Source organism: Hyperoodon ampullatus (genome assembly GCF_949752795.1).
Source record: "Hyperoodon ampullatus genome assembly, chromosome: 10".
Taxonomy (NCBI): domain Eukaryota; kingdom Metazoa; phylum Chordata; class Mammalia; order Artiodactyla; family Ziphiidae; genus Hyperoodon; species Hyperoodon ampullatus.
This window is the reverse complement of record NC_136923.1, coordinates 59,867,886-59,884,107: the sequence shown is the minus strand read 5'-3', so window position 1 is coordinate 59,884,107 and position 16,222 is coordinate 59,867,886. Positions and strand designations below refer to the sequence as shown.

General features: G+C 35.0%; 1 protein-coding gene across 1 annotated transcript in view; it reads left to right on the top strand.

The window, feature by feature from the left end:
• Window positions 1-14,945, top strand: part of KHDRBS2 (KH RNA binding domain containing, signal transduction associated 2) — a gene marked incomplete at both ends in the record, with an annotated part of 653,704 nt that extends 638,759 nt beyond the window's left edge. Inside the window, one exon of the mRNA XM_079713609.1 lies at window positions 14,848-14,945. Within this exon, the coding sequence (XP_079569735.1) occupies window positions 14,848-14,945 (98 nt within the window). The remainder of the gene's footprint in view (window positions 1-14,847) is intronic.
• Between the last annotated feature and the right edge of the window lie 1,277 nt (window positions 14,946-16,222).

The window sequence follows — 16,222 nt, the reverse complement described above, 5'->3', positions numbered from 1 at the left end:
TGAGCAGGGCCTTGCCATCAGAGGGACAAGACCCAATTCTACCCACCCCCAGTCCCTCCTATCATGAAGCTTGCACAAGCCTCTTAATAGCCTCATCCACCAAAGGACAGACAATAGAAGCAAGAATAAATAAAATCCTGCAGCCAGCAGAATGGAAACTACAATCAGAGAAAGTTAGAAAAAATGAAATGGCAGAGGAATATGTTCCAGATGAAGGAACAAGATAAAACCCCAGAAAAACAACTAAGTGAAGAGAAGATAGGCAAACTTCCAGAAAAAGATTTCAGAATGATGATAGTGAAAATGATTCAGGATCTCAGAAAAAGAATGGAGGCAGGGATCGAGAAGATGCAAGAAATGTTTAACGGAGACCAAGTAGAACTAAAGAACAGACAAGCAGAGATGAACAATACAATAACTGAAATGAAAAATACACTAGAAGGAATCAATAGCAGTATAACTTAGGCAGAAGAAAGGATAACTGACTAGGAAGATAGAATGGTGGATATCACTGCCATGGAAGAGAATAAAGGAGAAAGAATGAAAAGAAATGAAGACAGTTTAAGAGACCTCTGGGACAACAATAAACACACTAATATTCACATTATAGGGGTCTCAGAAGGAAAAGAGAGAGAGAAAGGTCCTGAGAAAATACTTGAAGAGATAATAGCTGAAAATGTACCTAACATGGGAAAGGAAAGTGTCACTCAAGTCCAGGAAGCAGAGAGTCCCAGGTAGGGTAAATCCAAGAAGGAACATGCCGAGACACATAGCAATCAAATTGACAAAAATTAAAGACATAGAAAAGTATTAAAAGTAACAAGGGATAAACGACAAATAACATATAAGGGAACTCCCATGAGGTTATTGGCTGATTTCTCAGCAGAAACTCTGCAGACAAGAAGGGAGTGGGGTGATATATTTAAAGTGATGAAAGGGAAGAATCAATAACCAAGAATACTCTAGCCAGCAAGGCTCTAATTCAAATTTGATGGCAAAATCAAAAGCTCCACAGATAAGCAAAAGCTAAGAGAATTCAGCACCACCAGACCAGCATTGCAACAAATGCTAAATGAAATTCTCTAGGTGGGAAAGAGACCAGCAACTTTAAAAAACTTTGTACATATATAGACTGCTATGTCAAAACCTAATGGGAACAGCAAACCCCAAAACTACAATAGACACACACATACAAATAAAAAGTAACCCAAACACAACAATAAAGATGGTCATCAAACCACAAGAGAGGAGAGGAAGTAAAGAAAAAGACCTACATAAACAAACCCAAAACAATTAAAATGGCAATAGGAACATACATATTGACAATTACCTTAAATATAAATGGATTAAATTCTTCAACCAAAAGACAAAGACTGGCTGAATGGATACAAAAATAAGACATGTGTATATGCTGTCTACAAGAGACCCAACTTCAGGCCTAGGGACACATACAAACTGAAAGTGAGGGGATGAAAAAATGTATACCATGCAAATAGAAATCTAAAGAAAGCTGGACTAGCAATACTCATATCAGGCAAAATAGGCTTTAAAATAAAAACTGTTATAAGAGACAAAGAAGGACACTACATAATGATCAAGGATCAATGCAAGAAGAAGATATAACAATTATAAATATTTATGCGCCCAACATAAGAGCATCTCAATATATAACACAAATACTAACAGCCATAAAAGGAGAAATTGACAGTAACACAGTAATAGTGGGGGACTTTAACACCCAACTTACAACAATGGACAGATTATCCAGACAGAAAGTCAATAGGAAGTACAGACCTTAAATGACACATTAGACCAGATGGACTTAATTTATAAAGTATTCCACCCAAAAGCAGCAGAATACACATTCATCTCACATGCACATGGAACATTCTCCAGGACTGACCACATGCTGGGTCACAAAGCAAGCCTTGGTAAATTTAAGAAAATTGAAATCATATCATGCAACTTTTCTGACCACAATGCTATAAGATTAGAAATAAACTACAAGTAAATAATGTAAAAATCACAAGCATGTGGAGGTTAAACAATATGCTATTAAACAACAATGTATCACTGAAGAAATCAAAGAGGAAATAAAAAAATACCTGGCGACAAATGAAAATGAAAGTACAACGATCCAAAGCCTATGGGATGCAGCAAAAGCAGTTCTAAGAGGGAAGTATATAGCAATAAAATCTTACCTCAGGATAGAAGAAAAATCTCAAATAAACAACCTAAACTTACACCTAAAGCACCTAGAGAAAGAACAAACAAAAACTAAAATTAGTAGAAGGAAAGAAATCATAAAGATCAGAGCAGAAATAAATTGAGGTGAAGAAAACAGTAACAAAGATCAGTGAAACTAAAAGCTGGTTCTTTGAAAAGGTAAAGAAAATTGATAAACTTATAGCTAGACTCATCAAGAAAAAAAGGGAGAGGACTCAAATCAATAAAATTAGAAATGAATAAAGAGAAGTTACTACAGACACCACAGAAATACAAGGGATTATAAGAGAATACTATGAACAACCGTATGCCAATAAAACAGACAACCTGGAAGAAATGGACAGATTCTTAGAAAGGTACAATCTCCCAAGACTGAACCAGGAAGAAAGAGAATATATGAACAGACAATTCATAAGCACTGAAATTGAAGCTGTGATTTTAAAACTCCCAACAAACAAAAGTCCAGGACCAGATGGCTTCACAGGGGAATTCTATCAAACTTTTAGAGAAGAGTTAACACCTATCCTCCTGAAACTGTTCCAAAAATTTGCAGAGGAAGGAAAACTCCCAAACTCATTCTATGAGCCACTTTACCCTGATACCAAAGCCAGACAAAGGTACCACAAAAAAATAAAATTACATGCCAATATCACTGATGAACATACACACAAAAATCCTCAACAAAATACTAACAGTCTGAATCCAACAATACATTAAAAGGGTCATACACCATGATCAAATGGGATTTATCTCAGTGATGCAAGAATTTTACAATAACCAGAAATCAGTGTGATACACCATATCAAAAAATCAAAGAATAAAAATCATATGATCATCTTAATACATGCAAAAAAAGCTTTTGACAAAATTCAACACGCATGTATGATAAAAACTCTCCAGAAAGTGGACATAGAGGGGACCTACCTTGATGTAATAAAGGTCACATATGACAAACCTACAGCTAGCATGATACTTAACAGTGAAAATCTGAAAACATTTCCTCCAAGATCAGGAACAAGACAAGGAGGTCCACTCTCACCACTTTTATTCAACATAGTTTTGGTAGTCCTAGCCCTGGAAATCAGAGAAGAAAAAGAAATAAAGAGAATCCAAGTTGGAAAAGAAGTAAAACTGTCACTGTTTGCAGATGACATGATCTGATGAATAGAAAATCCTAAAGATGCTACCAGTAAACTACTAGAGCTCATCAATGAATTTGATAATGTTGCAGGATACAAAATTAATATGCAAAAATATGTTGCATTTCTGTACAAAGCAATAAAAGATCAGAAAGAGAAATTCAAGAAACAATTATTTTGTTTGTTTCAATAGGAAACAAAAGAATCACATCAAAAAGAATAAAATACCTAGGAGTAAACTTGCCTAAGGAGACAGAAGATCTGTACTCCAAAAACTATAAGACACTGATGAAAGAAATCAAAGATGGCACAAACAGATGGAAAGATACACCATGTTTTTGGATTGGAAGAATCAATATTGTTAAAATGACTGTTCGATCCAAGGCAGTCTATAGGCTCAATGCAATCCATATCAAATTACCGATGACATTTTTTTCACAGAACTAGAACAAAATATCTTAAAATTTTTATGGAGACACAAAAGACCCTGAATAGCCAAAGCAATCTTGAGAAAGAAAAATGGAGCTGCATGAATATGGTTCCCTGACTTCAGACTACACTAGAAAGCTATAGTCATCAAAACAGTATGGTACTGGCACAAAAATGGAAAAGGACAGAAAGCCCAGAAATAAACCCTTGCCCTATGGTAAATTAATCTACAATAAAGGAAGCAAGACTATACAATGGAGGAAAGACAGTCTCTTCAATAAATGGTGCTGGGAGAACTGGACAGCTGTATGTAAAAAATGAAATTAGAACAGTCTTTAACACCATACACAAAAATAAACTCAAAATGGATTAAAGACCTAAATGTGAGACAAGATACTGTAAAACTCTTAGAGGAAAACATTGGAGAAACACTCTCTGACATAAATCGCAGCAAATCTTTTTTGATCTGTCTCCCAGAGTAATGGAAATAAAAACAAAAATAAACAAATGGGACCTAAGTAAACTCAAAAGCTTTTGCACAGCAAAGGAAACCATAAACAAAACGAAAAGACAACCCACAGAATGGGAGAAAATATTTGCAAATGATGTGACCGACACGGGATTAGTCTCCAAAATTTACAAACAGCTCATGCAGCTTAATATCATAAAAACAAACAACTCAATTAAAAGCGGGCAGAAGACCTAAATAGACATTTCTCCAACGAAGACATACAGAGGGCCTAGAGGAAAATGAAAAGATGTTCAATATCACTAATTATTAGAGAAATGCAAATCAAAACTACAATGAGTTGTGACCTCACCCCAGCAGAATGGCTATCATCAAAAGATCCACAAACAACAAATGCTGGAGAGGGTGTGGAGAGAAGGGGACCCTCCTACACTGTTGGTGGGAATGTAAATTGGTGTGGCCACTATGGAAAACAGTATGGAGGTTCCTTAAGAAACTAAAAATACAACTACCATAAGACCCTGCAATCCCACTCCTGGGCATGTATCCAGAGGAAAACATGGTCTGAAAGGATATATGCACCCCAATGTTCACTGCAGCACTCTTTACAATAGACAAGACATGGAAGCAACTTAAATATCCATCAACAGAGAAATGGATAAAGAAGATGTGGTACATATATTCAATGGAATATTACTCAGCCATTAAAAACAATGACATAATGCCATTTGCAGCAACATGGATGGACCTAGAGATTGTCACATTGAGTGAAGTAAGTCAAGCAGAGAAACAGAAATATTGTATGATATCACTTATATGCAGAATCTAAAAAAATGATAAAAATGAATTTTTTACAAAATAGAAATAGACTCATAGAATTAGACAGTGAACTTATGGTTACCAGAGGGATGGGTGATGGGGAGGGATAGTTAGGAAGTTTGGGATTAATATGTACACTTTGCTATATTTTAAATGAATGACCAATAAGGACCTACTGTATAGCAAAGAGCACTCTGCTCAATATTATGTAGCAACCTAAATGGGAAAAGAATTTGAAAAATAATAGATATATGTATACATTTAACTGAATCACTTTGCTGTACACCTGAAACTAACACAATATTGTAAATCAACTATATTCCAATATAAAATAAAAAGTAAAAAAATAAAAAATAAAATAAAAATAAATAGCACCACCACCAAAGAGAGGAGTGTTATACTAATCACAGCATATTTAAATTACAGTGTGAGTCTTATTTCAAATCGTTGTGGCCTCACCTGAGAACATACAAGCTTGTAAAAAACACTCATTGCATGTTAAACTACTTGGAATGCTTTCTTGACACAGCCTTAAGTTTGTTGGGCATTTTTTTAACCCTCCTGGAGCTTACAGAATAGCAGTAGTTCAAATAACTTAATCTCAGTCACAGAAGATAAAATTGCAAAACCACACTGTTATTTGGAAATTAAGTATATACATGAAGTAAGTTTGTGGGTACTAAACAAGGGAATATATAAAAATGCAGTAAAGTTAAGAAAAATGACCCCAGGATTTCCATACCTAGAGTGAAAAAAGAAACTGGAAGAGGATTTAATTCTCATAGTATAAAAACCAGCCATGGCCACAAACACACATTCCATTGTGCTGAATTTAAGTTAATAGAGAAATATCAAGCATGAACTATTGGGCCACAAAAGTATTTCAGAATTTTTTCTCAAAGTTTCTACAATGTTCCTCATTATAGATTATTCATATATTTATCAACTGTCTTTCTGAATTTACCCATTTATATTTTCAATATGTACCACATTTTAAACATTCATATTTGTTGTTTATGTTAAGTTTGGACTTTGGAGATAGATTTTATTTGTATCATGGTCCATATAGCCAATTGGAAACACATACTTTCAAAAGCTACTTATGGACTTCACCTAAGACATCTTCAAAGACTAAAATGGATCTCACCACTTCTGAGGAAAATTTTTGTATTTAGGACAAGTTCCCCAGTAACCAAGAGAAGCACTTCAAAAGTCCCAATGACCCAACCCATCTCTGGTTTGTGGGAGCACTACCAGAAATCATCATCATTCTTAAAATGAATCAAAATAGTGAGTGATCAAAAAATCCAATCCATAAGCATTTACTCATTGTTAGGGAAAATGTAAGCTTTTTCTCAGTATATTAAACAAAGTAAAATCATTAATTTGCCAAAATTTAACAGGTATCTAAAGTTTGGGTCTTTTGTACTTGAAACCTTAAACTGGTTTGTTTAACTGGCTCCTTCTCCTAATTGGTCCAATTCCATGCAAAAATAAGATGATCTTCCTTTTGAGAAAAATATTTTAAAGTTTTAAATTTATCAGCAACTTTACTTGTATTTTGAAACACAAGAATTTTTTTTCAATAAACAATATAGAATACTTGTACTTTAGATGATCACCAGTGTCATCAACTCTAATTGTCTAAAATGAAGTCAAGGTTCAGACCATGTTAGGCCTTGTGTGGAATTCCTTGTTAAAACATTTGGACTTGATCTTGAGTATGCTACAAGAGCAAGTGAACAGGCCTAATCAATTGTATTTGGACAAGTTCCTCTCTCAAGAAGGTGGAGAAGAGTAGGGAATGCATACATACACACACATGTATATACACACACACAGTGGGGAATATATATATACTCATATATGCATATGTACAATAGAACACATATACATTATGGCATATATATATATATATATACATATATACATGCATATATATGTATATATGCTTAAAATCATGGAAAAACACAAAAGATAACAAGGTAGCTGAGTACTCTGGGCAAAGAGGATAATGGCTTGCCCTAGAATAGGATTAGTGGAGATAGGAAGAAATGAGTGAGTGAAACACATATTAAGGAAGAAAAGAAAAAGCTTGATCATTGTTTAGATCTACTAAGCAAAATTGAGAAGATGCCAAAGGTTTTTGAGGTATAACTAGGTAAGTTGTAGGTAATAGCATTATTCACTGAAAAAGGAAACTTAGAGTATTAAGTAGCATGGAGAAAAAGATGTTTAGTTTTGAAAAAGTTGAGTTTGAGACACTTGAGGAGATGTCCCACAGGCATTTAGATATGCATGTCAGAAGCTCAGAATGGTTTCTGACGATTAAAATGTGCCATCAGTATGTAGATGAAGAGACTTGCTGACTTGCCAAAGAGGTCTTTCAACAAGAAAGAGGCAGAACTAGAACACAAAAGCATGCCTGGCTATAGGACTCATGGGACTTCCATTCAAACTGAAGGGATCCATCTGAGGGAGGTATATGGCTTCTTTTTGGGAACAAAATGAAGATGTAAAATATTTAAATTTAATTAATTTATTCAATAAGTAATTACTGAGTACCTGTCATGCGTGTCTTAAAACTCCAGAGATGGGAATGGAGTACAGTCCTTTATTATTCTCTAAATGGGTTATCTCAAGTGTTACTTGTTTCTAACAGGGAATGTCTAATTAAAAATTCATGACAGTGATAATAGCTGTAATTGCTTCCCAGATGCTGCCTGAATTTCCAGAAAACATAAATGATAGAGAACTGAAATTTCACTCTTCTTAGAACACAACTCATTATGTTCATCTCTGAAAAGAAATGTTGATCATCCATATTTCTCCTTCAGTACTATTCTGTTTTACCCTTTGCATCTTAAAACAATATACTCTGCAATTACATATAGTGACAATACAAATTGTGTGGATGAAATTGTTGAACCATTAGGTTCTAATATTCCATTAATATCTAAAAATGCTCAGAGCGGATCAGTTAACCCTGCCTTCCACTTTAAACACCTATATTTGCACCTTAGCAAATTCACTTCAAGCAGCCTACATTTTTGTTAACAAAATTAAAGCTACAACCTCCTCATTTAGCTAATCAATTGTTTGTTGTTGGAATCACCAATTATTATTTTTTTTAAAGATTTAATTTTATTTATTTTTGGCTGTGTGGGTCTTCGTTGTGGTGCTTGGGCTTCTCCTTATGGTGGCTTCTCTTGTGGAGCACGGGCTCTAGGCACACAGGCTCAGTAGTTGTGGTGCACAGGCTTAGTATCTCTGTGGCACAAAGGATATTCCAGGACCAGGGACTGAACCCATGTCCCCTGCATTGGTAAGCAGATTCTTATCCACTGCCCCACCAGAGAAGTCCTGGAATCACCAATTATTATATAATCAGAAGGGAGTAAAATAAATTGTCTTATTTTCTAGCCAAGAAAAGAAAAGGAAAAAGAGAGTGGAAATCAGCAGCTTCTTTCAGATGAAAAGGGTAGTGGAAAGATGATGAGACAATTACAAATAAAAATTCTGGGCTTTCCCAGCAACTAAACTTTCTGAGCTATAGTTTTCTCATCTTTAAAAGGAAGACAACATTAGCACCCATCTTGGGTGCTTCATTTTTTTGTAGGATAGGTATTTTAAAATTAAAGAAAATGGACATTGTTATTTTAGTGAGTTACAACGGCAACTACAAAACATCTAACCTCACATATTCTCTTTGGGAATAAATAACCATAAAGCAACATGTACTTAAATATTTGAAATATGCTTTTAAATAGAAAGATATTCCTCTAAGAAATGAGAAACCTAACTGAGCCCAACAAACTGAGTGGCTCAGAGACAGTGTGAACTTTAATCAACTTGTTTTAATGCTCTTAAATGATTAAAACCAAAGACACTAGTGACTTGTAATAGTAGAGATTAATATAGATTTCTTACATTAGTTGTGTTTTTTGCAAATTGGTTTACAGTATACCAAACATAAATAGCAAGATCTGTCCTTTTTTGTTGTAGTGTGATTAAGAAAAATTTTTTTGAGATTATTTGCCAGATCTCAGAAATATAAATAACTAGCTATCTAGGTCTAGCAAAGTGTGAGAATAAGAGCTATGTCCTCGGTAATCTTTATGACACCCTATATCCTTTCTGAACTATTCTCTAAAGTTAGTTTGTTTTGAAGGTGGCATGTTAAACCTACTTCCAGAGAGATAGATAAGCATTAAAAGTTTACTTTCCAGATAAATAATGCCGACTTTTCATAAATTGGTGCTTTGTTTTAGTGCTTCATTTTTTGCCCCCCAACAACCTCAATATTTATAGTATCTCTGGAGCACTCAGAGAACACCATTTTGCAAATTTAAAAATCATCAAGATTTTTCTTTCCCACTCTGAATGCTCCCCAAAGTACCTAGTCCCATGGCAGGAATGAGAGAACATTGAGATATAAATGCCACTTAATAGTTCTGATTCTTCTGAGAACAGAGTATTTGAGATGTAATAGCTTTTTAAGTCACTAGAGTAACATTTAATGCACAAGAAGAGTTACCTGGGTAATTTACACCCCTTTATCAAAGTAAAATCTTCCTCAATGATGCTTATTAGCATGTAATGGAGATTACACACTATGCATTCCATAAAACTTGAATCAACTGGGTAAAAAAAATCAGTCTGAGTTTAAAAAAACAGAGGTGGGATAATGTTTTAAAAGAAATATTGGTATATTTCAAATATATAAAACACTATAACCTAATTCTAACAATGTGTTTCTGAATGAGTCCTGTTTCACTTATTTTGCATAATTGATTTTTAAATTCCTTTTTAGTTAATAACATAATTTATTTATATATAGCTTACAAGTATTTATGGTGTCCTTACTACTTCTTTGCCACTGTAGAAAGTCTTTCCTTTCATAGATCTTAGAATCCAGTTTAAAAAAACCAGGCCAGATGATACAAAATAATACAGGAAAGTTTTTAAAGAATGTGAGTTCTCTTAAATAGGTTAAACAGTACCTGAATTCTTAGTTATGTCATATATTTGCTCAGAAAATTACTTCTTTGAAATGATTCAGTGTTAGAGTTCTATCCAAGTTCAATTGAGTGATGGAAGTTAGTAGCTCCCTTCTTTATGCTTTTCTCAGCATTTTCTTCAAATATCAATTACAATTGTGCTGTAATCTATGACATTTCATGTTAGTGTTGTCCTGTGATCTCCTTAAGGCTCCTTAAACTATCTTCACATGCAGGGTTTAATACAAGGACTGGCATATAGGAGATCTTTAGTGAAGAAAAAACAAGAAAATGTTATCTAATGGATGCTTTATTTGACCCCTTTCCTTCCTATTCATATACCATATGGTACATTAAAATCTGGACTGGGAAACCCAGAAATGGACATTCAATCAAGTCAGTTGAACTCTATTTTTCATATCTTCATTTGCTTTTTCCAGATCCACAATTCTGTAAACCATTCCAGGAATTTCCAACTTGACAGACAGTTATTTTGCACCTTCTCTAAGGAATAATGTATTTATTTGCTCTGTTTACATGCATAGACTACCTAGTGCCTCTCAGATGACAATCATCCTGATACTGAGAGAATCTTACTTCCTTTATCATTTTCCAAAAGTAAAAAGAAAGATCTCTAAACCTTATTGTTTGTAATGATTGTTTAAATGACGCCCTTCGTGGGAATAGAAACACTTGGCCAGGACTCCAAAATTTGTATGAAGTCCCAAAACATTTAAATCCACTTTATCTGCTGAATAGTCGAAGCCTAAGAAGACAGATAAATTCTAAGTCCATTCCCGGGCCTTTATAACTTCACATTTTAGAGAATTCCCATTATCAAGACTTTATAATGATTTGCCTATTCCTATGTGCAAGGTTCCATGATGGACTCAAGTTAGAATCCCTCTGGATTTCTAAGAATCACTTTTATCTCTGAAGTAATCCAAAAGCTTCTGGTGAGCAGTGAGGATATTGGCTGACCACACAAGCTCAATGACACACTATATGATTCATGACGAAGGAAAAACATTTGAGTCAGTGCTCTCCAGTCCAAACACAAACACCATAACTTCACTGAGAGAAGCTGGCTTGTATTGTAATGTGGTGACTAAATGTGTGTCTAAATATAAACATTATGATATTAGGAAAAAGGAAATTTGGCACAAATAGAGATAATATTTACCTGATCTCAATTATTATTATTATTGAGAACATGTAAACAATGGGTCCAAGATCTGAATTAAGTGAAATTAATCCTTGATTTCCTCTGCTAATGGTAAGGAATCTTAGAAAATCTAAAACTTATTTTGCCTGTTTAGGAATTCATTTTAGCTTCCTTTCTGGTTACTACTGAAGCTGAATCCAGCCTCTGTACCCCGACACCAAATTAAATCTCAGAGACAGAGTTTTGGGTGAAGTAGAAAAGAACAGTTTTATCACTTTACCAGGCAAAGGGAGCAACACCTGGCTGATGCCCTCAAAACTGTGTGTACCAACTTGGAGAGGGTAATGAGAAGTTTTATAGTAATGGTTCCAAGAAGGAGTGATCAGCTTGTGGACATACTTCTGATTGGTTGGTGGTGAGGTAAGTAGGAGTCAACATCATCAACCTTCAGGTTCCAACTGGCCTGGGGTCTATGTGTTTGTGGGCAGCATACCATCTTTAACCATTAACTTCTTCCACCTAGTGGGGGTTTCAGTATCTGCAAAACAGCTCAAAGATATTGTTGTGTGTATCCCTTGATGGGGAACTAGAACCTTGCCCCAAAGCTGCACTATCGTTTCTCTTGACTATTTCACCCTTGTCTCTGCATCCTCTCCCTTCCCTAATTAACAACTGCCTGAATCTGCCCTTTGGAACTCAGTGAAGGCCATGGAGGCTGAATGAAGCCTATTTCTTGTAGTCAAACAAATGGGGGACACAAAAGGCTTTTGTGCACAGGAGCCCCACAGGGCCCTGCTCAGTATCACTATTATGCTGGGCTAATAGTATTTCCCATTTTCCTAGCCTTCAGCAAGGAGGAAAGAGCATAGTGTTAATTCACATACCAATAGAGAATTGTGAAAGAGCATATTTTTGTGCAATGAAAAACGTTTTAACACTTTTTGTAATAGGACTCCGTTATGATTGTTTCATTGAATCTAATAGTGAAATACTTTGGATACTTAGCTAACTAACCCTCGTGAGTAAGAAGTCTGACTTTATAACAAGTATATAAGATTCCTATTTATAGAACTTTAAAAATTAATGTTGAATTTCTTCAGCTCAACTGTTAGTGTTTTTAAGGTTGTCATTGGAAGCTCTTTATGCCTCCTAGTTCCCACATTTAGTGGATTATGTGATCCGCTATGCACTGCATATTTTTCCAGGTGCTGGGGATACAGCAGTTAACAGTGTCACTCCCCATTTTAATGTTGGTCAACAGTTAAAAAATGTAAGGTTTTAGTCCATCAATTTGCTGCCCTGGAGTTTTAGATAAAGTCAAATAAAACCAAGTCAGTGAGTTTTCATTAAACACATTTGCTGTGGCAAGTCCCCAAGATTATGCCAGTTTAAAAGTTCTGACAAATCTGGGAGTAGATGTGGCAGGTATGGCTGTCGCTCTGCCTGCTGTTGTTTCACTGTTTTGCAGGAACATTCAGCATCTAAGAAACAATCCAGGACTTCCATCCCCTGGGAAAACTTGAAACCTATATTATTGCAGCTCCTAAAGCCCATAGATTGCAACCCAGGGATCTTTAACACTCTAGAACAAATGAAGCAAAAAGTGGTGCATTCCCTTTGCTAAAAATAAGTAATAAAACGGGGTAGATTTTACCTCCAAGAGAATGAGGGCACTGACATATTCTTGATTATTCATAGACAAAGTGTAAAATTCATATTATATAAGGCTGACAAGGCACTTTCTAACTTGCAAACAAGATCCGTTTTCCCTTCCAGTACATCAAAGAAATTTTTCTTTATTTCCAGTCAAGTACATACATAAAATTCTTCTCCAAAATGTCTCTGTTGAGAAAGACTAGCAGCTTAGGAGTAAATTGCTGTCTTCAAGAGATCACATGAAAAAGACCAACATCTACAGTCTCCCACCAAAAAAGACAACATGATCTAGAGCGGGTCCTGTAAACCTTTCTTGTAAAAGCCCAGAGTGTAAATACTTTAGGCTTTGCAGGCAGTATGGTCTCTGTTACAATTACTCAAGTCTTCCTTTATGGAGTGAAGGCAGCCACATACAATATGTTAATAAGTAAGCATACCTGTATTCCAGTAAAACTTCATTTACAAAAACAGGCGGCTGGCCAAATTTGGCTCAAAGGCCTTAGTTTGCCAACCCCTGGTCTAAGTAGATCTGTATTCTGACTGAAGGTAACACTTCTCATATTTATTTAGGATCTCACTTCTATTTTGTGTCCTATCATATATTGAAATAATCATAAGCATGTACCTTAAATAGTGAAAGAGATGTAATTTTTCATTTATCATCAGATATCATTTGTAATAAAGGTATCCTGATGAAGGATATCCTCAGAAACCTAATGTTCACCCCTTTAATGCTATTTTCCCCTATATTGATCCAACTTTTGTTTATCGTTCTATATTATAGATCATTATTCCTTTCCTTATAGTATAGTAAGTACAATTTAAATTTTTCTTATTGTTTTTGCTAAAAACATTCTTAGAGGCACTTGAACTATCCAGGGGCATATGCCTTACATCAGTGGCCTCAATCTACAGTGATTTTACAGTTATTTCCATTACCACCACCTTGTATATCAGCTTTCAATGTCAGTGTGTCTATTTCTAGTAATCCCTTTTCTTATATCCATACTTCCTCCCTCCATAGCCCAATGCATAAAATCTGCTTTCTAATGAAGAACTGAATTCTTTCTGATTGAAAGACCCAGATAACCTAATTTCTGGAACCACTTAAATCACCATAAACCCCTTGGCCCTTTGAAGGAGCACTACATTTCCCTTCTGCATACATAGACTTTAAAAAAGCTATTTTCCACAACATTCAAAAGGTTGGCTGTTTGTTTCTTGTCCGTTGGCCAGGTCCCAGAGCACTGAGGTTACTGGAAGTCAAATTAACAGGTAAATGAGGAATCTTCCTAGTGTACGAATACCTCTTTATTTTCCAACTTGTTTTTCGAAAACCTGATAGAAGATTTTTCTTTACTGATTTTGCTACTGAAAATTTACTCCATATCATCTTCTCTCTCACTGACTTGGATAGTTTATCACAGTGAACCTCAACGCTGGACCCTGAGTCATCTAGGGAAGCACTGAAAAAATACCAAACCCTAGGTCTCGACCTGTAGAGTTTCTAATCATTTGGTTTGGGAGATAGAGAATAGGCATTAGTCATTTTTGGTTTGGTTTGGTTTGGTTTCAAGATTCCCAGGTGATTCCTATGTTAATCAAGGACTAAGAACCACAGGTTTCCTATATCCAGTTTCTTTTAGGAGTCTGTGCAAAGGATTAGGGAGGGGCGGTTTACCTTGATGCTCCTCTTTCCAATTAACACATAATAAATGAACTTTAACTTTCTCTTCTTTGAAAAATGCCCTGCAAGTTTAATTCCAAGTGGCTGTATTTCAAAATATATACTTTTTTGTATGATCTTACCATATGGAAAATGTAGTAAGTCTAGAGCCCTCAGTGTTAAGATCCTTTATTCTCTTTTCGGCTATTGCATCTTAAACAACTGTTTTTGATAACTGTGAAGCCAAGTGAATGCTACTGTCTTTCTCTTGTTCTTAGCACCAGAAGAATGGGCCATGACCCGCTCCAGCCTGAAGGCACCACCACCAAGGTCAGCCCGAGGGGGATACAGGGAGCACCCTTATAGTAGATACTGAGGGCTCTCCTCGTCTGTGACCTCACCTCAAAGACAATTCATAACCTGTGGTCTCCACATAAACAGCAACATGACAAGTAATAGTCCTTTATTTTTTTGTTCCTATTCTAGGGATAACTGCTCATGATTGCTCCCATATATTTCTTGTATTTCCCTGATACTGTTGGCGTGACACTGACACTAGTATTATTTTATAAAACAGACTAAAAAAAGCATTGGCAAGCATTGTCTATAAACCATTCAGTAGGATGATATTCCCTTGGTTGTTTTCATTGCTGTGTGTAATCTTTTTTTTTCTCTCTCTCTTTTTTTTAAAGAAAGAGCATGAATCTGTTAACAGATTTTGAGTCTCAATCAACTAGCAAAAACTTTGTTTAGGGTTGCTAAAAAACTGTAACACGATATTTGAACTAGCTATAATAAAGTTATAGATAAGATGTTTTAACCTGTCGTTTAATATCTGTTAGTTAGATGAAGCTGTTTGATATTAAGTTTGTAAATTTAATTTTAAATGCTGTTTTAATGGGGTTGAAAACAAGCAGCTACTGTATGTATGTAGCTAACTGAATTTGTTCAGTGTTTTAACCTGTATTTGTTAAAAAAGAAAAAAAAACACACATAAAGTTCCATGTGTAAGCTTCTCTAAATAGGAAACCACACTTTGTCAAATATGTTTGCCATAATTTGTCAATAAAGCTGAAAACTTTTGTAAAAACTAAATTTGGAATTACTTCTTTTCTAGCTTTAAATGCCTGCTTTATTTCTTTTTCAAGAGATGCCTAAAATGTTTTCTATTTAAAAATTACAAAAATGAACCCAAGCCTGTTTTAAGATATTTGTGTAATACTTTAAAAGTGTATTAATAACTTATGGTTGTTAAATAATTTAAAAGTTAAGAAACTAAACTGTTACATGAATCATGGTTAGTAAACACTAATGTATAACATGTTAATGGGAAAAAATGGATTTAGAATAATAAATGGATTTTAAACTATCCTCTAAGCTTTATCTTGCTAAACACAAATTCTGGTTGACTTGTTTGCATTAGCATGTCTCCCGTGAGAAAGAGTAATGGAGTATAAAGAGGTAAGATTACCACTTACCACTGTCTAAATGCCTAGTTCTTCAACCTTTGAGTTTCCCGCACATTAAATATCCCATCCAACATGTAAGCATTGTGTAGATTCACTTTATTTTCACTCAAAGGAGTGTGTGGACTTCATTTGCGTAGTTTATAACAATTTGTTTTGACAAACAAATCATCAGTGTCACTGGCCA